Source organism: Sarcophilus harrisii, chromosome 1 (assembly GCF_902635505.1).
Source record: "Sarcophilus harrisii chromosome 1, mSarHar1.11, whole genome shotgun sequence".
Classification (NCBI taxonomy): Eukaryota; Metazoa; Chordata; class Mammalia; order Dasyuromorphia; family Dasyuridae; genus Sarcophilus; species Sarcophilus harrisii.
Window position 1 is genome coordinate 654,871,454 of NC_045426.1, and position 23,990 is coordinate 654,895,443.

General features: G+C 44.0%; 2 protein-coding genes across 2 annotated transcripts; both read right to left on the reverse strand.

Moving 5' to 3' along the window:
* Nucleotides 1–1,006: 1,006 nt before the first annotated feature.
* YJU2 (YJU2 splicing factor homolog) lies at nucleotides 1,007–12,037 on the reverse strand. Its single transcript, XM_003760580.4, has 8 exons — nucleotides 11,887–12,037; nucleotides 10,572–10,672; nucleotides 9,853–9,997; nucleotides 6,715–6,849; nucleotides 5,651–5,832; nucleotides 3,904–4,024; nucleotides 2,848–3,007; nucleotides 1,007–2,114 (listed from the first exon to the last, which is right to left on the reverse strand). Exons 1-8 carry the CDS (start codon nucleotides 11,908–11,910, stop codon nucleotides 2,002–2,004), a joined length of 981 nt encoding a protein of 326 aa, XP_003760628.2. The 5' UTR covers nucleotides 11,911–12,037; the 3' UTR covers nucleotides 1,007–2,001.
* Nucleotides 12,038–15,375: 3,338 nt separating this feature from the next.
* Nucleotides 15,376–19,886, reverse strand: EBI3 (Epstein-Barr virus induced 3). Its single transcript, XM_003760594.4, has 5 exons — nucleotides 19,401–19,886; nucleotides 17,498–17,633; nucleotides 16,290–16,468; nucleotides 15,914–16,071; nucleotides 15,376–15,525 (listed from the first exon to the last, which is right to left on the reverse strand). The coding sequence occupies exons 1-5, from the start codon at nucleotides 19,504–19,506 to the stop codon at nucleotides 15,376–15,378; spliced, it is 729 nt and encodes a 242-aa protein (XP_003760642.2). The 5' UTR covers nucleotides 19,507–19,886.
* Nucleotides 19,887–23,990: the final 4,104 nt, after the last annotated feature.

Here is a 23,990-nt window from a genome sequence, read left to right on the forward strand (position 1 = left end):
ATTACATTGGTTTTATTTGTACAAAACCTTTAAAATTTAACTAAAGTATCTATTTTATATCTTACAATGCTCTATCTTTTGTGTATTCATAAAATTTTATCCTACTCATAAGTCTGAAATTTTGTTCCTCATTTTTCTGGAATGCAGATTTCTTTCAGAATTCTTTAGATAAAATCACAGTAATGTGAATTTACATCAAGCAAGAACTGTTTGTATTTCTAGACACCTTGTTCATATTACTGATACTTTGAAATTCACAAGTTTTCTCACAACAATTCTATGCAAGTATTATCATCCTTATCTTATTTACATGAATAAACTGAATACTTATCTAAGGCCAAAAAGCTAGTATTCAGCAAAGCCAGGGCTGCAGAGCCTATCTCCTGACTCCAAATCTGGAGACCACTTCGGTGCCTAATTACATGAACCTGATGCCCCGGGAGGCTGGGCAGACCTTTGGTGGAATAAGGAGGTATGTGTGTGGGACTGGGCAGGTCCCACTCCCACCCCAGCCCATTCCCTTGTCATGCCAAATCAGGACCTTCCATTTAAGGCTTCCCACACCCCAGCTGTTAACAATGATTCCTTGCACGCAAAGAACTCATGGAAGACACAGACCATAGCCCTCTGATGGATGAGGCTAGACTACTCTGCCGAGTCCTGCTGTGAAATAACAAGGACCCCACTGAGAAGAAGAGGGTACAACCACCATTCACCAGTCATTCCCCTATAGGGTGGTTGGCTAAGTGTAGGACAGCAGAACTACCAGCTGAGATAATGGGGTTGGGAGGCAACTCTGCCTCAACCTCCTGCTGCAGGAGCCTGAGGGCAGGTTTCAGACCTGCTAAACTTACGGGATCCAAACCCTACTTCTTCACATTATCAGAGCCTTTTAAGGCTGGGAGACACCTTAGAAATTACCCAATAAAACTTTCTCATTTTCTAGTTAAGGTGATATGCTTTGCTCAAAGTCAATAGTCTATCAATAGTCTTGTTCCCAGCCAAAGGAGGAGTGAAGGACTATGAAAGAACTGCAGTAGCTCAGAGATGACAGGGACCTCTGCATCTGCTCCAGTGCCCACCAGAACAGTAAGCCCCTGATAACTACCCCATGCTGCCTCCCTCCCTTAGTGATGATCAAGAAATTTAAGGCTCAAGATCAGCATAATCACCAGTCCATTCGGTTTTCTTTATTTGGTTAAGATAATGACTTATAGATACAAATCAGGTGGAGCTGGTAGGATTCAGGGGGTGGGAGGTGGGTAAGAGGAGCAGGGATAATGGGGACAGGACTTTTAGGTTGGCCTAATCTGGTCAGTAGCTGCATGGTTGGTCTTAGGATCTGCCCCCATATGTTACTTAGGTCTGGGAAGGAAGGAGGTAGAGGGAAAAAGATGTCCATTGTGATACAGCATCATATATCTCATAATTCAATTCCCAAAGGTTCAAGCTCCATTCTCTGGGGTATGTGACCATGACATACTAGCAACAGAAAAAATGAATTCTAGCCCCATCAAGGAGAAAAAAGCCCTCAAGTTCCAAAGATGGCAAGAGGCAACTCTGCTTCCGCAGTGATTCTGCTTTGATCATCCGGGCTTGATGAGCACGAGGGGCTGGGCCAAAGGAAGCAAGGCTGAGTCCCAATATCTTCTGTAAGATCACCCCTGATCTCCTGGAGGGCACTAGGCTAGGAATGGATGGAATTTTCAGTTGCCACTCCCTAAGGAGGGAAGAGTGTTACAACACTGAATCCTCCCAAAGTCTATGGGCCTGGAGAGGAGAGGAGCAGCCAGGTCTTGGGCAGCTGAGAAGTGGGAAAGCACAGTGAGCTCACTAGTCAGAGGATCTGGCAGTGTTGTTCCCATCCAGTCCTCCTCTTCACATTGCTGGGCTCACTGAACAAAGAAATAAACCCACTGCAGCCTGACTCCGGGGTTTGGCCCCAGGGGGGAGGGGCCATTAAGTGTCTGGGGCCTCCCTCCAAGGGGAGGGATGAAGGCTTCAACTGCTGTTGCTGCTATCTTCACTGTCTGAGTAGGCCCCCAGCTGGCTCAGGGATGAGGCATTGGGGGTCCTGGGCGACGAACTGGTCTCCTTCAAACTCTGTGGTACGCCTACAAAGACAGGTTGGGGTCAACTTGGTTGAGCCCTCCCCCACACTGGGTTCCCAGTGCTCCACAGTCACGGATGCTTCAGCAGAGCAGGAAAACCTAAATAACTACTTCCTCCTTCCCCACCCCCCCACATCTTCAGAATGAGCTTCTCTCCTCAATCTGACTCTGGGGTACAAAGAGAATCAAGGATCAGAAACAAAGCTATTCTCTGCACCTGCATGGGCATCCTTTGCCCCCTAGTGGCTGCTTGAAAGACACTTCTTGTTTCTTCAGCAAATAGGATACAGACCAAGAATTTGAAAATCGTATAAAATTCAGAGAACAGGATCTTGCAGACCATCTAAACCTAGGAGGCTTAACCTAGAGTTCATAGATTTTTAGAGGATCCATGAACTTGTATCCAAAAAATGTTTAGATCTACATTTTCCCTAACCTCTACATGAAATTTAGCATTTCCTTCAATTATTTTAAAATTTTTTTTCCAAAAGAGGGGACCACAGATATGACTGGATATATTCCAAAGGGATCCAAGACACAAAATAAATTAAGACTTCCTGGATTAGATCAAATTCTTCATTCTATAGTCGAGAAAACTGAGGCCTTTATAAATAAAGGTCACACAGCTAGCAAGCAGCAGAGTTGGCTCTGACCTCAGATGGTCCTCCACTTCTAACTGCCAATGACATTTTTTCTCCAGTGGCTAAGGGACTTTTGTGACACTGGAGCCCATTACCTGTGCTGGAAGAGGCCACGACTATGTGCCCATTGCTGCTGCTGGGTCTCTGGGCAGCTGCCTTCTTTGCCACAACCAGGCCTGCCAGCTTTGACTTGCTGCCCAGTGCACCAACGCTTCGTTCCCAGCTCTCCAACTTTTGCTTTTTCAATTGAGGGACCTGAGGGAGAAGAAGAGAGCAATGAGGCAGTCTATTCTCAAAAATTCCTAAAAACTCAAGAATTACCCTTTCATTTGGAATTAACTAGTGCTTAATCCTTTCTTGAGATAGCACACAGGGCCTTTGTAAACTTTAAAGTGCTATACAAATGGCAGCCATGATTACCATGCCCAGCCTTTGGTGTGGTCACTCAAAAGGAGTGCATTCTTTCTGAGTAATGCATCCTGCCCATGGAGAGTCTAGGCTATGAAGCCGACAGTCCATTCTGGCTCAGTTTTCAATGACTTCTTACTCAGAGGCATGAAAGGGAGCAAATTCTCCCAAATCACTTCCTGAGAAACCCTCACAAGGCTGGCCACTCAGGAAGCACGTTCATCAAAGCTCCAGGATGGCAGTGATACAGGTGAAAGCCCTGGCCTAGGAAGAAGACCTGGAGAGAACAGCAGGTATCTTCCCTAGCAGCCACCAGAGGACACTAAGTCTAGGAGGGACCTGAATGGGGAGGGTGGGAAGGAAGAGCCAAATTGCTCTTTCCTCCCCAGACTTGCTCAGTGAGTACAGTGCTCCCCATTACCACCAGGGTCATATAGAAACTCCTGCCGGGTGTTTAAGGTTCCCCACAGCCTGGCCCTCTCATGCCTGTTCAGTCTTTTGATACTGTCCCTTCCATGCTCTCTATGGCGCAGCCATACCTGTTCTTCCTTGTCTTTATGTCCCCAATGGTCAACACTGTGCCTGGAACACAATAGAGCTTTGAATAAATGTTTGCTGACTGCTCTGGCTGGCGGCCACCTCCACATGGCCTAAATTCCTCACTGGCCCCAAGGACGAAGTCTGGGTGCCCAGAGCAGCCACACAGTGACCGCTGGTGGGCAGGGAGGAGACCCAGACCTTACCTCCTCTAAGATGGCTGTGGGAGCGCCCCGAGTGGGCAGCTGGGAAGGCGTGAGGGCGGGCTCCTCATCAGAGTCCGAGTCTTCGATAAGTCGCCGTCTCCGAGCCTGCTCCATCATGGCCCTGTGGGATAGACCGTGGTTGGTGAGGGCCTCCTGGCTGCTCCTTGGGAGTCCGAGCTATGACTTCAGAGGCGGCCTCTCATTAGTCAGTGACCACGGACAGTGCTCCTCTTTCCCTCAGTGACCCCCAAAGCTATTCCCTTTCCATTTCCTCCTGAAGAGAATGGGCTCCAGAGCTGCTTCCCACACAGTCTATCACCATGACATTGTGGAACATCAAGGAGGCATTCCCAGATGGGTTTCCTAACAGCCCTTCACATCCTGGGTTCTTTCTGTCCTCAGAAGAAGGGGTGACAATCATACTGAGGAAAGGGCAGGCTGGAGAGTCTGTGGTAGGGCTTGCTCTGGAGGCTGGGATCTCAGCTAGGATCCCCAGTCATTTTCATTTTATGAATTTGTCAAAATATTAAGGGGTATATGGGTGTGGGGAGAAAAAAAATGGAGGAAACACTCATTTGTATCTATTTCTGAGCTGGGATAACTAAGACCTAGGGTCACCACAGACAACTGAGAATACCCAATTTCAAAGAATTATTATAAAGAGGTAGAATCCTATGGCCTAAAGATTCTACAGATAAAGTTCACTCAAGAGGACTGGGAGGCTCTCAAGAAAGAACACAAATTATCCTAATGAGGAAGAAGAAGGGAAACTCTAAAAGCGAGCAATGTGCATGCATCGAGAATCGGATTTTTTTTAATATACAGAAAATTAAAGAAAGGGCAAGTAAGTGAATATGAATACAAAAGTGGTGAGGCTCCCCAGAAATGTTAAAAATGTTACAGTGCAGAATGAGCTGAGGCTTGCAAGGAATACAAATACTGAAGACAACAAAAAGCAACTTTGTAGCTACTCGGTGGTAACTACATCTTGGTTGTCTACCCCTGCTCAGGGTAGATGAGATGATAACAGAAAGAAGGTGGATCTCTTAAAGAGCATTTACAATTTAGCAATGAGTGAGCCACATCCTCCTGGCTGGCTGGCTATCTCCCTGTTCCCTCAAGTCTCTTTAAAGTAGAATGGTTTTTCTTTCCAATCTTCCTGCCACACTCCCATTAAGGGACAACTTTGCTTCTATCCCTGCTAACAACTCTCTACTTGTAAGGGATAAAATCTTCTAGGGCTCCCAGGGTCACTTCTATTCCAGACCCCTTGTGTGGTCTGGAAACCACCAGTAAGTTATGTAATCTCTCTTGGAAAACTAGAATCTCAAAAGTTGGCAAAGACCTTAGCAGTCTCCTAGCAGTGGTACAGTGATGAGGAAAGGCCCTGGAAAAAGTCCCACTGGCTTCAAGTTCCCTTACACCTACCAGCGGGGTGACCATGTGACTACAGACAAGACACTTACACAGTCTTAGCTTAGTTTCCTCATCTGTAAGATGGGCATAATAACACAAACTACTGACATCTTGGCCATGTAAGAACTGTATTTTGTAAACATTAAAATATTACAGAAACACAAATAAGCATCTTACAACATTCCTCACAAAAGGACATCAAGCCTCTGATTTAAGACCTCCAGGGCCACCCCCTGTGTCGACATCACCTTCCTCTGTTCCCCATCCCTAGACTCTCAATGTCCTTCCCAAAATATGTACCTCCCCTCATCCTCCTCCCCCTTACACTTACTCCATTTCCCTCTGGTCCTCCTCCTGCTCTCTCTGGCGCTTCTCTTCCTCAGACACGCGGTGCTGCTGTAACATCGCCTCAAAGTCCACATTGGCCTGGCGCTGGTTGAGTTCCTTCAGCTCCTGCAAATTCTCCAGGACCTCCATCTCCAGCTTGGAGTCCTTGGTCCGGTTCTCCAGCACCTGGGGGGAAGAGGCAGGGGAGGGGACGGGCACAGAATGAGACTCGGGGCCAGCTGGGCTCCTGGTACTGTGCCCAAATGTCTCAGCCTCAGTTTTCTCATGCTAATACTTGCATCACTGGCTTCCCAGTGTTGTAATGGGGACAAATGCAGGACTGCAGTTTGGTTCTGGGGCTACATCTTGTCTTCTCGACTGCCCAGGATCCAGAGCCCTTGGCATCACATCTCCACCTTGATGCTGGACTTAAAGTCAGGAGGGCCTGGGTTCCAATCCCTCCTTTGATGCTTGAAGGCCATGTCTCCTTGGGCACTACACATGGCTAAGCTTCAGTTTCTTCATTTACAAAGCTGACAGAATTCCTGTTGAACTTTCGATAATATCTATGTAAAGCATCCTGTATAATTTAAAGTTTACAAATGCCAGTTACTCTCATCATCATCATCACTCCCTCTCACTATTTCCTGGCAACATAAGATGAAAACTGGAAGGGACTCTGGGACACAGAATCCAGAATGTGAGAGAAGGAGCGAGCCTCAGAACATACCCTGCGAGGGTCTTGGTGCAGGTGCTTGGGGCTTCTGCCTTCTGGCTCTGGGACTACCAGCTGCCACATGAAAGGGGCTGCCCAGGGCACTGCCACCTCAAGCAAAGAACCCTGGAGAATGCTCCAAGCCAGGAAAAAGAGAGACTTGGAGCCAAACACTAGTGCTGACACTTATTAGCTTTCTATATCACTGTGAACAAGTCACTTCTGCCCCAGTAGCAGCCTCCTCATCTCTAAAACCAGATTAATAATATTTATGCTATTTACCTCTGGTGTGAAGAAAGTGTTCTATAAAGCTCAAGATAAAAAGGCAATGTGAGGAACTGATATTATATTACCTTCATAGGATTATTTAATTCTTCATCCTCTCTTTCCTTCTGTACCCTTTTTTCTTCCTCTTCCAGTAGTTTCTCAGCCTGGAAGTTCCGGGTGGCTCCATGCTCCATGGTATAATCTGTGTTCTCAGGGTCTGTCTGGAGGTAAAGACATCAGTTTTATATGAATGCAGGCTTTGGGTCAAAAGCGATCTGACTTATAAGCTGCTATTATGTGGTTGTCAAATGAAAGAGAAGCCATAAGAAAACCCAATTGGTCGAACCCAAACCTAGGTAGCCATCAGGAACCTCATCCAGTGAGGCTGATGATCAGGAACAATTCCATTTCAGAATGAGTTAGGAAAGAAAAGGCCACAGATAATGATGTAAACAGTTATTTCAGGCCATGCCTGACTGGATCTGATGTTACAGTTTCCTTATTTCTCATTTTATGAGACAGTGGAAAGAACACTGGACACAGAGCCAAAGGGCTTCAGGACTGGCTTTCATATTTCTTTGCTGGGAAACTCAAAAAGCCACAATTCCTCTCAGCTTCAGTTTTCTCATCTTGAAAATGGGAATAAAATTTGCACATGCTGAGCTCACAGACTTATTGTAAAGGAAGCACTTTACAAACCATAAAATAGTATATGAGCAAGAGTATGAATAATTTTATTAGTATCAATAAATTCTATGATGGTAGAAACTGTCTCATGCACCACTGCATTTCCCACAACTTTTGGCCTTGGGATCTGGAAATACTAAGTATTGATCAGTTCATTCTATGAGAAAAAAACACAGGCTAGCCAGTCTAAGTAAGTAGAAAGCTTTTGTAAGGATGTTCTAAACCATCCAAAGGGCAGGGAAGGGATATACACAAAGCTGTATGTCTGACCCATGGCCTTCTTGAGACATCTGACAGTCAAGGGAATGTAATTAGTTGCCTCTCATTCTTTTTCTCAGAGGTAGTCTTGCCTTTACCAGCTTGAAAATTTACAAAAGATCCAGGAGATTAATTTAAGTAGCTGTAGGGGGCCTATCAGGGTAGGTTAAGACTCATGATCTTGGAATATATCTTGAAAATGTTACAAAAAACAAAATAGTTCTATATTCAAAGATTTTTCTAGTAGCATTGTATGTGATTTTTAAAAAGTGGAAGCAATCTATTCAACAATATAGCAAAACCTCCACTTTCATGAAGGAAGTACTACCTTTCATTTCTCCTCTGGCTTTAGACTTGGGACTTTGCTACCATGACACCTCTATATACCTTTTCCCTGCCTGCACTTCATCTTTTCCAGCTCCCTTTTATGTGCTGTCTTCCCTCTCCTTGAGGGCAGGAAATGTCTTTCTTTTTTTACTTAGGTTTTTATTCCCAAAGTTAAATATAGTGCCTGATATGTAGTAAGCACTTAAAAGCTGCCTGTTAACTTGACTAGACTAGATAATTAACTGTGGTACAATAGAATGCTAGAATTCAAGAAACACACAAGCAAGAAGAGTATAAAGAAATCTGGAAAGTCAGTCAATAAACATTTACTCAGTCAACCAATAAGCATTTATTGACAGCCTACTAAAGCACTAAGTAATTACTACACTTAGGGCTGAGTACTGGTGATACAAATAAAAGCATAACAATAATATCTGCCTTCAAGGAACATATATTTTAATACAGAAAACAACAAGAATATAACTAAGTATCTATAAAATAGAATAGACAGAAGATAGTTTCAGAAGGAAAACTATTAGTAGTTGGGGGTGGAGATAGAAGGAAGGAGGGCTAAGGAATGCCTTCTGTAGAAGGTGGGAGTCTTGGAGGAAGCCAGAGAAAGCAAGAGTAGGAGGTTAGGGACAGAGCATTCCAGTTCTGGGGAAGAGTCAGTACAAAGGCAAGAAAATGTAGGTGAAGGACTGCCTTCAAGGAACTGCAAGTAGGACAAGCAACTGGTTTGTAGAGGGTATGGAGGGGTAAAGTATAAGACTGGGAGGATGGGAAGGAGCAAGATATAAGGGTTTTAAATGACCGAAGAGTTTATATTTGATCCTCTAGGTAATAAGGAACCACTAGAGTTAACTGAACTGGGAGGGGGGAAGGAAGGAGGGTTATATGATCAACCTATACACGTCAGTGTCTATTTTATCCTCAGTTCCTAATGTAGACACTGACATCAGTTATTCCAGGATGCTAGAATCTTAGAGTGTTCATGGAATCCTTTTGAAGTTTACAACTTCCAGATGAGGGGAGAGGAAACAGAGGCTCTCCTCTGTCTATCATTCCTCAAAATGATTTCCTTTCAGGGATTTGGCTGGAACAGGACAGGGACTAAAAACTGGGTTCTAAACTGGCTTGCTCTTCTATGCAAAATTCACAGATATAACTGAGTTTCTTCAGCCAAAATCAACATACTTCCTGTATAGTATCACTTCATTTGATCAATACAGTGGCTTAACGTATTCTATTCTTTCTGAAACTTGGTTGCCTAGGTTGTTCTTATTTAGTTCAATGTTCTTGAATGACTGATTAGTAAAGGTGTTCTCACTTGAAAGAAGTATCAGAATTAAGAATATTTTAAGGGTATAAGAGGATGGATCATTTCAAACAAGCCCTAGACCACTATATCCTCCACTTCATGTTTAATATTTTCTGTCTTCAACAAACCTATTGACCTGTATTTGATGAAGTCCAGAATCTAAAATCTCATGATTTAAGGAAGTTATGCATTATTCTTTTTGAATGCTTTTCCCAGTGAATATACTTGGAAAAGCATATGTGGTATAATTCATAATTAAATTTGGTGATTAGCATTCTTTCATACTTCCAAGTACATGGTGATACATTTTAACAAACAAATATAATTTTTTTTTACAAAGTTCTAATACCCTTCTTAGAAAGGGCTTTCTAAAATAATAGAATGAAACTAGAGCAGAACCAGAAGAATTAGGTATAAAATAACTACTCCCATATAAGAGAAAAAATGATTGGGAATAAATGTCAAAAAATTCTGACATAGAATGAATGACTGAAAAAAATGATACATTATTTTATGCATTGAAATTATTCAATTTATTGTAAATAGTCACTAAATTTAGTTGTTTGTATTGTTCCAAGTTACATTTCTAATAAAATATTTGTGTGTGTATAAAAGATTTTTAATAACTTACTTTGAAGGTGATTTCAGCTAAACACCGGGTACACTTGATATAGAAACGAAAAATTGGGAGTCCCAGATATAGCTCATTCTGCACTGTCTCCTTCCGGGCATTGAATTTCTTGCCTTTATAAATATATTCACCACATGTCTTACATCTGGAAAAAGAAAAAGAAGGAAATAGGAATCACTCCCTAAGTCAGTTATGAAATACCTCTACCTGATGGGAAAGAAAACTGTTTTCTCTACCTCCTTCCCCATAAACTGGTCCAGACTAATTCCATGCTGGAAGAAAGCATTTCTATTGAAATACAGTTATCAAAATATTTTTTAAAAGAAATTCATAGACCCCAGATAATGAAGTTCTGTTTTTGAGGATTTCTGGGGGGCAATATATCTATGATTTCCCCATATCAACCTTTTCTGGCCTTCAAAGCCAGAGGTGGCTAGGTAGAATTCTTTAGCTATTAGCACTTTCCTATATATTTCAGGGAAGGGATTCCACTGTATTCTCTCTCTCTCTTTTTTTTTAAATTATTATTTAATAGCCTTTTATTTACAGGTTATATGTATGGATAACTTGACAGCATTGACAATTGCCAAACCTCTTGTTCCAATTTTCCCCTCCTTCCCCCCACCCCCTCCCCCAGATGGCAGGATGACCAGTAGATGTTAAATATATTAAAATATAAATTAGATACACAATAAGTATACATTCCACTGTATTCTCACCTCATATTGAATGGGGCCATCAGTCTCACCACATATTGCCGATCTTTGGGTAGCTTGAGCTTAGGGATTTTTGATGGATCAAAATCCGGTGGATAGTATTTCTGTGAACAAGATAAAGAGAGGTAATGATCCAGAGAAGGCGAGCTTGGACTCCCATTCTCAAACGGAGGAATACAGCAGGAAAAAAGCAAGAAAAAAGAGAAGGTGTGTATGTTGTATTATTAGAGGAAAATCTCAAAGAGGGGGTATTTATATAGTGAAGAGGATCATAAAGACCAGCCAAGAAGGAAATATATCAGGAGGACTGGAAGGCACACTAGTTTGGGGATAAAATGTAAGGAAAGAAAAGGAAGATGGGGGCGGGGGTAGGAAGATGGAGAGAAGAGGTTAAAAAGGAGAAAAACCAAAAGATGATGGGATCAAAGGCTTAGAGATGGAAGGAGCCTTAAAGGCCATGTAGCCAAGTCTCTCATTTTATAGATGAGAATGAAAACTAAAGGGAGAATATCGGAAAGCTCAGTCAACAGAGGGAGAACTTTGTGGGGAGAAACATTAAGAAAGCTGCTGCTCATAAGCACCCCAGCAACTTCTTGGGGAGGGGTGAAAGGGAACAAGGATGCTCTCAGGACGGGGGCAACCTCCCCCTCGCCCCGGAAAACTGAGAGTACGACCAGGAAAGGCTTGAGAACCCCTTGGCAACGTGAAAGGATGCAGTCCAACGCAAGAAACCTCGCGCAGAAAACGTGGGCTTCTGGCGCTGGGATGAGGTACGACGCAGGTGGGATCACACCTGAGCCCGGTGGCTACCACGGGCCTGGCTCTCCCCTTGGGCCCCGTCAACCCTCTTAATTCCAGCCCCTTTCCTCTGCAAACGACTCCCCATTTACCCGGTGTTTACTTAATATCCTCTATTGGTTTGACCCCCACCCCCTGCTTTGGAGCGTTAGCTGCTTTAAGCAGACACTGTTTTTTTTTTGGTTTGTTTTTTTTTTTTCGGTAATCACAGCGCTCCGCAGGTGCCTGGGGCACAGCAGGCGCCAAATCCATGTTCCTGAATGAATGAAGGAGCACTCGGAGCTGACGGCCCCGGACGGCACCACGCCCCCCCCCCTCGCTCCCCCCCCCCCCCCCCCCCCCCCCTCCCCCCCCCGCCCCATCCACAGCGAGCCGCCTGCGGTTCCCGCGCCCCACCCAGGGGGGGCGCCATCCCCGGCAGGGGGGGGGACTTGGGGGAGGAGCCGCGCAGTGCGGGCCTAGGGAGGACGGAGGTCGGAGGACCCGGGTCTGGGGCTCCTGCTACCCGCGTGTTACTCACATTCAAGACTTTTCTCTCAGACATCTTGGCGCCACTTCACGGAGCCCACTCCGCAGTCCCCAACTCCCCAACTGTTTCGGGAACTGGCCGCGGCACAGCGGCTCTCCCAACCCGCACAGCCCACTTCCGGGAAACACGAACCGGGCCCACCGCTCTTATTGGCCGAGGGTGCTACGGCCCGCCCCTTCCTGCGACGCAGGCCCCGTTCTTTCTCCCTCCCCCTCACGTCCTTTACAGATGGTTCTTTTCCTTATGGGGTCCGACGGCGCCTCGGCCTCGCCGCTGCGAAGGTTCCCGGGACCAGAGAAGGAAGTCCGGCCCTGCCCGGCCCCGATCCCCGGCGCTTTCGTGCCTACTTTGTGCGCATGCGCGTGTGCCTCCCGCCATTTATTGATTAAATTCTCCTCTGGCTGGGCCCCCGAAGCACTCTCTGGGCCATTTAAGGGGTTAGGAGACGCGATCTCACTGTGTGATCGAACTTGGGGAAGTTCATTTCCCCTCCCTGGGCCTCAGTTTTCCCGTCAATTAAACGGGTGGAATTGATCGACGCTCCTTTCCTGGGCTGACAGTCCCCGTTCTATGAGGCTTCTCCTATTCTTTCCCTCCCTTCCCTCCTCTTCCTCCTGACCCCTTGCGAGCGAAGCGTGAACTTGAAGCCCAGGATCCATAGGCTAAAGACGGAATCCTGGGGAGGAGTCCGTCAGTCAGTCAGTCAGTCAGTCAGTCAAGCAGCTTTACTAAGGCTTCGCTCTGGGGGTGCAACGAAAGCTGCAGGACCCCCGTCTGCAAGGAGGTCACAGCCTAAGCGCGGAGGCCGTTCTCAGACCTTGTGTATCTACAAGACGTGGACGACAGAAACAGAGGTTATCTGCGGGAGAGCGGCAGCCTCCCTTTGGAGCCGAGGCCCAAAGGCAGCCCGGGGGACCGGGGCGACACGGCGTCGGGCGCGGGGATGCGGTGGCAAAGCGCGCTCCCCCAGCCCGGGGCTTTCTACGTGATTCTGCCGTTCCCAGGGAGACCGCCTCACCGAGAGGGGGGTGGTGGGCGGCAAGCCTGTGCCGTGGGAAGACGCGCTTGATGACTGAGGGGAGGACGATCCGGAATGAAAGGAAATCTGAAGCAGGGAGACCAAATGTCGCATACTGTGACAGCCCAGCCGCGCGCTGCTGAGGGCCGGGAGCAGGGTTAGAGGGGGAGGGAAATGCACAGAGAGATGGGATGGAGGGAGCAGCTGCGTGACCTGGAAAGTGGCTGGATTCGGGGGTGAGGCGGAGGAAGAGTTGAGGATAATGCCTGTTTTCTGAACTTAAGTGACTGGGAGAGGAGCGACGCTTTTACTGAATAAGTTAGGACAAAGGAAGGGTTTGGGAGAGAAAATGACGGACTCCCCTTCGGACATGCTGATTCTAAGCTGTCTGTAGTACCTTCAGCGGGATGACGTTCGGTGGCAGCTGGAGGCTTTGGACTGGAGGTCAGCAGAGGGGTTAGGGTTCAATAAATAGTTGAAGGGTGAATAGAAGGTGGTCCGCAGAGGGTTTAGAAGAGAGGAGGAAATGGAGGGGCCAGTTATAGAGGGGTTTCTCACAACATTGAGACAAGAAGCGGAGGAGAGATATAGAAACTGGAGGAAGGGAGATGTGGGACCTCAGCCCTGTGAGTAAGAATGGTAGAGGGGCAGTCCGCCGGAGAGATGAGATGGAGTGGGATCAAGGAGACATAAAGAAGAGTCTGCCTTTGCAGGGGAAAGGGCCACATCTTCAGATAAGACAAGGGTGAAGGAAGAATTAGTGAGGGACTTTTGATTGATGTCAGATAAGGAGGAAAGAAGAGAGAGAACTCTGCAAATGACTTCATTTTTACCCGTGAAGTCCTTAGCTCATAGTGTGTGAAGAAAGGAATATGACAGGAGGCTTAAAAGGGATAAAAAGATTTAGAATGGCCACTGTGGTAAGGGAGAGAGTGCACCAATTAGGGAAAGGATTGATTCACTGCAGTGAGGTCTCAGTTAAGATTATGTAACACAGATTTGGAGTGGACTCAGTCAACATAATTTTGAGATTTTTTTCCCCCCAGCACTTGAATAGGAATGGAGGCAGAGATGGTGGGAATAATGCAAAGCGGGAGTTTAGCAAAGTCATGATTGGCAGGAGGAAAAGGGACATGGAACTGAAGAGAAGCTGACAATATAGAGATGATGTGGTTGACCAGAGACTCAATACAGGGAAGGAAGCAGTGTAGCTAGTACAGAGTGTGTTTTAATGGTAGTGAGAACAAAACTGAAGGATATAAGGAGTGGAAATTAGTAAGAATGGAGATCAGGGTTAAAGTCATAAGGCAGAGAGAAAGAGAGCTGGCAAAAGATTATAATCTATTAAAGGAATTTCAGAGTTTTTTAGCTGGAAATGTATATGTGAGTATCTCTATGTGTAGCTGATGTGTCATGGAGGAGGTCATGACAAATGAGTAGGCTGGGGGATAGGGAAGTTTGAGTGTTTGAGAGAGTATCGAATTATCAAGGGGACTATATTGAAATCTCCTTCAATATAGGACTTGGGGTAAAAAGAAAATTAGGACTCAGCCACTGAATTCATTGAGGAAGGAAAGAGTATTCTGGAGTTTGTAGATAACAGATACTAGAATCTTGTTTGGGTGATAAATTTGGATTGAAGGAATCTAAAAGGAGGAGATATTTTGGAGAATTGATGTTAGAGAAAGAGTGACAATTATGGAGAACAAAGAATATCCTTACCACCTCTGCCCCCCAGACTACACCCAGTGAATCAGGGAGTTTGTGTGCAAGTGGAAAGGGGGACTAGGGTTGCCATGTCATCAGAAGAAACAAGATCTCCATGAGAGCCAGAAGATGAAAGGAATGAGACGTGAAAAGGTTTAAGATGGCAGCAAATTTGTTGATAACAGAGTAAGGATTTCAGAGAACACAGTAGAAGAGGAACATATAATATCATAAGACATTTGGGAGATAGAATTGAAGATGATGGGAATAAAGGAACAGGCTATGAATTTTTTTGGTACAATGACAGCAGGGGTGGGTTTCAGAATCACTGATTCTGATAAGGAGACGATCGTGAGTTAAGAATAAATATTATTAAGGAATAAATCCATGCAGAGTATCAATGGCTAGAGAGAGGTCCTTTGAGGAATGCAGGAGTTACTCCGTTGAAGGCTTTTGCAAGAGGTCCAATCTTCAGAAGAGTGTGTTCTGTGAAGCCCAAAGAGCCCAGCTCCCAAGAGGCAAAGGCACAGCCTATGGGACATGAAAATGAGACAGGAGCTGGCAATTCTGGGGGTGGGTCTGATCCAACAAGTGTCTGCAGAGCACCAGAGAAGGACAATAGAAGCCACAGGGGATGGCCTAGATTCAGAGATGACAGGATTCCGCAGGTAGGCTTGGGACTGGTTTGTCAGGTCTGAATATCTGGGGCATTGCCCCATTGCAAAAGCTGAATTTGGGGTTGCTGCAAATTCAGGCTACTTGCTGCCATGGGTGGTAGCCACTGCAGTGCTCCAGGCACTTAGCTCCCCATAGTCCATAAAGTCACCAGCTGCAACCTGTACTTGGTATTGGGTCCTGGGGCGCAAGCCTTGCAGGATGAAGAATGTTTCCTCAGTTGGCCCCACCTGAGAGCAAAATGTGGGTGGTCAGTGCCCAGGGAGGGACTTCATCTGAAGAAAAGGGAGGGATAGAGAGGTTTCCTTAACATGGAGGGAAGCTGTAATCTTGGTGGGCAGAGCCTGGAACTAGGAATCAGGACAACTGGTTTCTGGCGTGCATTACCCTGCTGTGAGCTTGAATAAAATATCTTCATATCCTTGCATTTTAAATCCTCCACCAGTTAGATGAGAGAATTGGACCAGATTATCTCTAAAACCCTTTGCACCCCGAAGTATATGTTTTAACATTTGAAACCCTTGCAGCATCCAGAATTCTGAAGCTCTGCTTCTTTCTAACCACCCTTCTGAGATACTGGGCTTCAAAAGCCCCATTCTGTCCCAGTCAAGGCCTCACCTGTTGGAATCTCTTGGCCCCCTGTCGCTGGTAACGGATCAGGTACTTGAGTGGAAAATACCTGGGGAAAGGCCAGGAATGGGGGGGTTCCCACTGCACCCGGAGTTGCTTGCCAGGGATAGGACTCACACTCATAGATTCCGGGGGGTCGGGTTTAACTGCCAGATATAAACTCATTGGTTATGGTGTGAAGGGTCCTAAGACAACATTATTTCTCATGGCTACCCAGAACCCCACTTTAAAGATCCTCCCCACCAAGTTTATGTCTTTGCCCCAAAGTCAAGCACTGAATATGTGATATTCTATTAAGCACCCATTCCCTATACTCAGCTCTGACTTCCTAATATGTTATTTGGAATTCCCAGGTTGGACTCACTTATATGCTCTGCAATGAAGGGGACCAATTTACTTCTGGTTCCTTGCTGAGTGATCACTGTGATATTGAGTATGTAGGGGATCATGGAGAACATCTGGATGTCGGGGATGACACAGCTCTGGGCCTCAGGGGAAGGCTGGAGGCAGGGATGTGTCTCTCCTTGGGTGATCATCCCGAACCTGATGTGAAAAGACAGGATTCTGAGCTCAGTAACCCCTTTACCTTGTTCCTGATTCAGGAACATCTTCTAGTTTGCACTGGAAGGGACGGACCACAAATTTATGTCATTTCCCACATCCCTCCTTCTATCCCAGTCTAGGTATCATAATTTTAAAATGAACTTGGGGTATATAGTGGGAAGAACCTGGATTGTGAATTAAGAGATTGAGGCTTAAGTTCCAAACCTGCTTCTGTGTGATTCTGGGGCAAATCACAAAATAGCAACAAAATATTAGTAATAGCTAGCATTTATACTACTTACTATGGAACAGGCACTCTGTGTGTAAGTACTTTATAAATTTTAGATTCTATTAATATCTCCATTTTATATTTGAAGCAGACAGGCATTAAAGAGATTTGTCCAAGCCCACATCGTTTCTTAATCTAGTATTTGGACTCCAAACCTGGTGCTCTATTTACTGGGCCACTGAACTATCTTCTCCCTACTTCAATTTTATCTTCCTCTTCTGAAACATGAAGGTTAGACCAATAATCTTCAAGAACTCTTCTAGTTCTAAAGTTCCACTTTCTGTGACTTTCAGTGCATCCAGAGGAAAGTGGTTAGGATAGTGGATAGTCACTGGATTAACTGGAAATGTTTAGTCTGGAAAAGAGAAAAATTGGGGGGTGGGGAGTGGGAAGAACATGATAGGTATTTGTGAGTAGCTGAAGGCCTGTCATGTGAAAGAGAAGGCAGATTTGTCCTCCCCAGCTTCAAAGGACAGAACTAGGAACAACTGGTGAAATGGAAGTAGATTTCAGTTTAATATAAGGAAGAAGTTCCAAATGATCAGAGGGATCAAGGGAATCAAATACACACATGGAAAATGAGCTTTCTTTCACTAAAAGTGTTCTGTCAGGAACTGGATAACTTCCTATAAGGAACATTTTTTGTGTTTTTTTTTTTTGGGGGGGGGGAGAATTGGAATATGTCATTGTAGTCCCATCCAGTGACTAAACTTCTAAATTTCTAGAATTCTGTGATTGACCTGTAAGTAGCAATAAATGAGGCTTGCAGATCCGGCTCAGGAGTCATCTCTGTTGCTTTGTTGGTGGTCCAGGAGCAGTCTATGGCTTTGGGATACCTCACAGCCCAACACTGCACAGACAGGGGGTTTGGGGACTCTGAAGGATGAAAGAAAAAGGCACAGGGAGGATAGGGCCAGGAACCTTTGAAGCTCTTCATGCTATCACTCCCCTCCACTCACTCTCCAGCCAAACTAGTAGCCCCCTGATAAGGCTCAAACCCAGTGTTCTGTCTCTGTCCTCCATACCTTAGAATAGGCTGTTTCCCACATGGAGAATATGCTCCTTTCTCACATCCATTCCTTAAAATCCTGAGCATCTTTTAAGACTCAACTCATTTGGCACCTCCTACTTTCCTGATCTCTTAGTTATTTATAAATTTATAAATAGTCTCTCCCTCTTTGAATGATCATGGATATTTATTTAGGATATTTAGGATAGGATATCTCTATATTGTGAGAGTTCTTAAACTTGTTTGTGTCATGTACCTCTTTTGAAGTCTGGTGAAATTTATGGATTCTTTCTTAGAATAATGTTTTTAAAGACATGAAATAAAATTGTAGGATTATAAAGGAAATGTAGTGTTTTTAGAATAAGTTCACAGATCCAAACAGGTCTATATAAATGTGAGATAGTTTGTTTTTATTATTATTTTCTAATAGAATGTAATATTATATAGTAACATGTAAATTCTTTGAGGACAGAGACAGTGACAGTGCCAATCACTCTATTCTCCTGGATAGTCTCTTCTCTCTAGGAAGTCATGACCCTAACCTCTCTCTGGTCTTCCTCCTATTTGTCTGGCCAATCTCCTTTGCTGGATCCATATCCAAATAGAGCCTACTCAACAAGCTGCCTCCTATGGCTTTGTTCAGGGTTCTCTTTTTTGTTTCTTTTCCCTCTTGCCATTTTGTTTTATTTTGTGATCTCATGAACTCATGCCTTCAATTATCATCTCTGTGTAAATGATTCCCATATCTGTTTGCCCAGCCCTAACATCTGTCCTGACCTTCAGGCTTGAATCTTCACTGCTTATTGGACATCTCAAACTGATATCTCGTAGACATATTAAACTCAACACGTCAAAAACAGAACTCACTTTCTCCCCAAACCCTTCCCTCTTCTCTTCTTATCTTCCCCATTACTGTAGAAGGAACCACCATTCAAACCATCATCCCTGCTCACAACTTAGTGGTCATCTTTAACTCCTTACTCTCCCTTCCATGTCCAATTGGTCACTAAATCCTATTGTTTCTATCTTTATAACATTTCTCCTCCATATGATGAGGCACTGCTGCCTCTGACACTGCCATCATGCTGCTGCAAGCCCCCTTCCCAACATCACACTTGTATTATTCCAATAGCTAGCTGCTTGGTCTCCCTGCTTCAATCCTTTCCCTGCTGCAATCCATCCTCCATTTAGTCATCTAACTGAACTTCTTAGACTGTAGGTCTGACCAGGTCACTGCATTATTGAATGATTCTAGTGGCTCCCTCTCCCCTCTAGGACCAAATATGAAATTCTCTGTTGGGCATTTTCAGCCCCTCCTTTCTTCTTTCCAGGTACTCTACAATGCAGGGACACTGGCCTCCTTGCTGTGTATAAAAGGGGATTGCAGGAGAGGTAGGTGGAAGAAGGGATCAGGAAAGAGGAAATACAATTCTTGATTTCATATCTTTGCTCATCCTTGCTTTTTGAAGGTGTAAGGATTGTGGGGGCAAAGATAAGTTAGAACAAGGGTTCCTTGGATTTTATCTTATCTCCTGCTATGACATCTTCCATTCTCTACCGATTAAAGAGGGCCTCTTTTCTGCAGCTCACTTTTTACAAACCACCTCTGAGATCCCCCCACTTGCCTCACGTACCTTCTACTTTTGTCCAAACTCTTTGGTGTCCACAGGAGGCCCAGCTCAGAGCCAGAGCCAGCCTCCAAGTCATGGCGGGGATGGGCCTGGTGGCAGGAGATCCCATAGCTTAGAGCTTCTGTAGGAGACCAAGAAGGAGGAGTGCAGTGGTTTCAGCTTGTCCACTTACCAGCTGCTTTAGGCTTTCTTATATCTAAGCAACTCCAGCTTCCCCAAAATCCCCTGATCATACCACTCTGGGAAATCCTCCTTCCTGTCCCTCTTGCCTTTCACTTTCTAAAGTGACAGTCTTAATCTTAAAAGTCAGAAATAGCTTGAATGACTGGTTTCAAGGCATGTGGCAGAAGAGGTTTCAATGATCCAAGAGCCCAGGATTAGGACCCATTCATTTGACAGTCTGTCATTCTGGCTCCCTCCAGCGTCCATGCTGTTGGCCCTGGATTCAGTGTTCAGAGTATGAGTAAAGGTCTCTGGCCTCTGATCTCTTGCCCCACCAGAAAATTCTGAAAAACATAGTTTCTAGTTCTCTTCAGGGGAATCCAGGGAGCCTTGGAAAAACGAGAATGAATCATTGAACACAGGACATGGACCTTGGAAATCACACAGTCCATCGCCCACATTTTATAAATATGGAAACCAAAACTCAGGGAAGATAAGGGATTTGCCTAGCAATATGATGTCCTATAAAGAGCACTCTATTTAGAGAGAAGAGCCAGGTTTCAAATTCCAGCTTTGCCACTTACTAGCTCTGACTTTAGGAAATTCATTTAATTTTTAGTTGTAAGAAAAACTAGTAGCCAACATCTGAATGTAACCTCCCCAACCTCATTCTTTCTGGGGGACTAGAACCATTTGGAATGACCAGGTTCTCTTATCCCCATTGAGTCAGGGGCTCAAGGCTCCAGTGTACTAGTCAAGGAGATCAAGAGCAGTTACAAGCTGATCTCTCACTGGCTCATTTTCTCAGGGAAACATGTGGACCCAGGATGGAAGAAGAGAGCTGAGAATCATAAAGGCTGACACTTGGAAGGGACTTTAGTTCCAGATCAGCCTTCTCCCCCATCTAAGTATCATCATAATTGAACAAAACTAAAATTTACAGCTACAGGCAAAAAGAAACAGTACCTAATTTCCCTTACTTCCCCAACTGGGAAGAGCCAAAAACCCCCCCTGGGGTTTTCAGGAGCATTGTCAACTGGGAAGCTGGACGCTGGTTCCTGGAGGACCTGAATCAGGACATCTCATGAGTTAGGTAGACATGGCTGAAGGGACCCAGATGGACAGGAAGAAATTACAGACCGAAGACTTTCAGGGCAGCCTATGGACCTTAGTACACAGGATAGAAGGAACCTCCTCTGAAGCCACTGGTCAGTGGCATTTCCATTTTTATTGCCCTGGCATTATGATAGTTTGAGAATCACCATGACTAGACCTACCCACATGAAAAAGGATTCTTTTCTCTCAATTCGGTGCTTCTTTTGTTTCTGTCAAAATTTTTAAATTTATCTTTTATAAAGGTCTCATCGGTCCTGGCATGTTAAGGCTAAGTATTTAACATATTTTGTCAATGCCATTCATGCTATTTTTTTTACCAACTTCTCATGGTTTCTCTTAGGAGTGATGATAATAATAATATTATTGCATTCCATCTTCCTAATGCTGTGAGGTTGCTGCTATTATCACACCCATTTTATAGATGAGGAAACAGCCCCAGAGAAAGAAGGAAACTTGTCCAGAGTCACATAAAAATTAAGTGATAGGGACAGTATTCAAACTCAGGTCTTCCTCATTCTTATACCTTCTCTCTATCCACTGCAACACACACACACACACACACACACACACACACACACACACACACACAAATGCATCTGACTTTTGTGTTTTCTTTTCTTTTGATAGGATTTGAACTCGGCTTCTTCTGACTCCAGGGCCTGTGTTCTATTCACTGCTCCCTCTACCTGCTCCTGTGTTTTTCTTACAACAGATTGATTGCTTAAATAATTTATTGCCTTGATTGCTTTGGGTTATATGTCAGCTGCTAAGAGAAATATTTTAACTCCTTTATTTCTTCGTTAATTTAAAGATTCTGTAATTTCATCAGGAGTAGCTAGGTGGTGCTGCAGAGGATCGAGTGCCAGGCCTGTAGTCAGGAAGATTCATTTTCCCTAGTTTAAATATAATCTCAGACTCGGCCTAGCTATGTGATCCTGGATAAGTCATTTAACCCTGTTTGCCTCAGTTTCCTCATTTGTAAAATGAGCTGGAAAAGGAAATGGCAAAGTACTCCAATACCTCTGCCAGGAAAACCCCAAATAGTTGTCCAACAAAGAGGTGTTCACAACTAAAATAAAAATGAACAACAAAAATTTCATCAGCATTGAATGATACTTCCTTCCCCAGCAGCCACAGCTCTTCAGTAGGGAAGGGAATAGAAGGAAATGGAATAAGCATTTACACAGCGCCTACTAGGTGCCAGGCATTGTGGTAAGCAAATGCTATATAAATATTATCTCATTTCATCCTCATAGTAACCCTGGGAAGTAGCTGTTATTATTATTCCTATTTTACAGTTGAGGAAACTAAGGCATCAGTGTGACACAGTGATTTGCCCGGGCTCCCAAAGCTAGCAAATTTCTAAGACTAGATTTGAACTCAGGTCTTCTGATTCCAAGACTGGTGCTCTATTCACTGAGCCACCAGCTATTTTGGTACCAAAACTATTTTATAAATCTTAAAAATTCTGTATGTCAGATAATGGATGTTTCATCCACTGATGCATGTTATATCTCATTCATGCCTGCCTATCTTATATCACAACGTACTGAAAGCCATTCTCCATTTCTTCTGATATCTTAGGGATAGCATCGTAGCACAAGCTATCTACCTGTCAGTTTTTATCCTAAAAATTTGACTAACCTCGTCATCAATAAACATTAATTAAGCGCTTCTTACATTTCAAACACTGTACTGCTAAGTATTGGGGGATTAAAAAAAAAAGGCCAGAATAGCTTGTTTTCAAGGAGCTCAGGTTTTTTTCCCATATATATATATATATATTTCTTTTTAATAATAGCTGTTTATTTTCAAAATATATGCCAACATAGTTTTCAACAATCACCCTTGCAAAACCTTGTGTTCCAAATTTTTCTCCCTCTCTTCCTCCCACCTCCCCTAGACAGCAATTCAATATATGTTAAAAGTGCAATTCTTCTATACATATTTCCACAATTATCTTGCTGCACAAGAAAAATCAGATCAAAAAGGAAAAAAATGAGAAAAAACAAAAAGCAAGCAAAGAACAACAAAAACAGTGAAAATAATATGTTGGGATGCCCAATCAGTTCCTACTGCCTTCTCTCTGGGTGCAGATGGGTCTCTCCATCACAAGTCCATTGGAATTGGTCTGAATCACCTCGCGGTTGAAAAGAGCCACGTCCACTCTATGTGCAAGAATGTTTGTGGCAGCCCTCTTTGTAGTGGCCAGAAACTGGATACTGAGTGGATACCCATCAATTGGAGAATGGCTGAATAAATTGTGGTATATAAATGTTATGGAATATTATTGTTCGGTAAGAAATGACCAATTTCAGAAAGGCCTGGAGAGACTTGCATGAACTGATGCTGAGTGAAATGAACAGGAGATCATTATATACTTCAACAACAATACTATATGATGATCAGTTCTGATGAATGTGGCTCTCTTCAACAATGAGATGAACCAAATCCGCTCCATTTGTTCAATAATGAATAGAACCAGCTACACCCAGCAAAAGAACTCTGGGAAATGAGTGTGAACCACTACATAGCATTCCCAATCCCTCTATTTTTGTCTGCCTGCCTTTTTTATTTCCTTCTCAGGTTAATTGTACATTATTTCAAAGTCTGATTCTTTTTGTGCAGCAAAATAATTGTATGGATATGTATACATATATTGTATTTAACATATACTTTAACATATTTAACATGTATTGGTCTACCTGTCATCTGGGGGAGGAATGGGAAGAAGGAGGGGGAAAATTGGAACAAAAGGTTTTGCAAGGGTCAATGCTGAAAAATTATCCATGTATATATCTTGATAATAAAAAGCTATAATTAAAAAATGGAAAAAAATAAACAAGAAAGAAAAACGCCACGTCCATCAGAATTGATCATCATATAATCTTGCTATTGCCATGTACAATGAAATCCTGGTTCTGCTCACTTTACTTAGTATCAGTTCATGTAACTCTTTCCAGGCCTCTCCAAAATCATCCTGCTGATTATTTCTTATAGAACAATAATATTCCATAACATTTATATACCACAACTTATTCAGCCATTCTCCAATTGATGGGCATCCACTCAATTTCTAGGTTTTTTTTTTTTTGCTACCACAAACATTTTTGCACATGTGGGTCCTTTTCCCTCCTTTAAGATCCCTTTGGGATACAGACCCAGTAGAAACACTGCTGGGTCAGAGGGTATTCACAGTCTGATAGCCCTTTGGGCACAGTTCCAAATTGCTCTCCAAAATGGTTGGATCAGTTCACAACTCCACCAATAATGTATTAGTGTTCCAGTTTTCCCACAACCCTTTCAGCATTTAAG

What these genes read in the sequence shown, in the direction of transcription:
- YJU2 (XM_003760580.4), bottom strand. Translation starts at nt 11,910, where the DNA reads ATGTCTGAGAGAAAAGTCTTGAAT. An exon ending in CTGAGAGAAAAGTCTTGAAT is followed by an intron (nt 10,673 to 11,886) that starts GTGAGTAACACG and finishes TCTTGTTCACAG; the next exon opens with AAATACTATCCACCGGATTT. An exon ending in GAGGACCAGAGGGAAATGGA is followed by an intron (nt 4,025 to 5,650) that starts GTAAGTGTAAGG and finishes TCTATCCCACAG; the next exon opens with GGCCATGATGGAGCAGGCTC.
- EBI3 (XM_003760594.4), bottom strand. Translation starts at nt 19,506, where the DNA reads ATGGGATCTCCTGCCACCAGGCCCATCCCCGCCATGACTTGGAGGCTG. An exon ending in TCATTTATTGCTACTTACAG is followed by an intron (nt 16,469 to 17,497) that starts GTCAATCACAGA and finishes TTTTCACATCAG; the next exon opens with GTTCGGGATGATCACCCAAG. An exon ending in CTTCATTGCAGAGCATATAA is followed by an intron (nt 16,072 to 16,289) that starts GTGAGTCCAACC and finishes TATATCTGGCAG; the next exon opens with TTAAACCCGACCCCCCGGAA.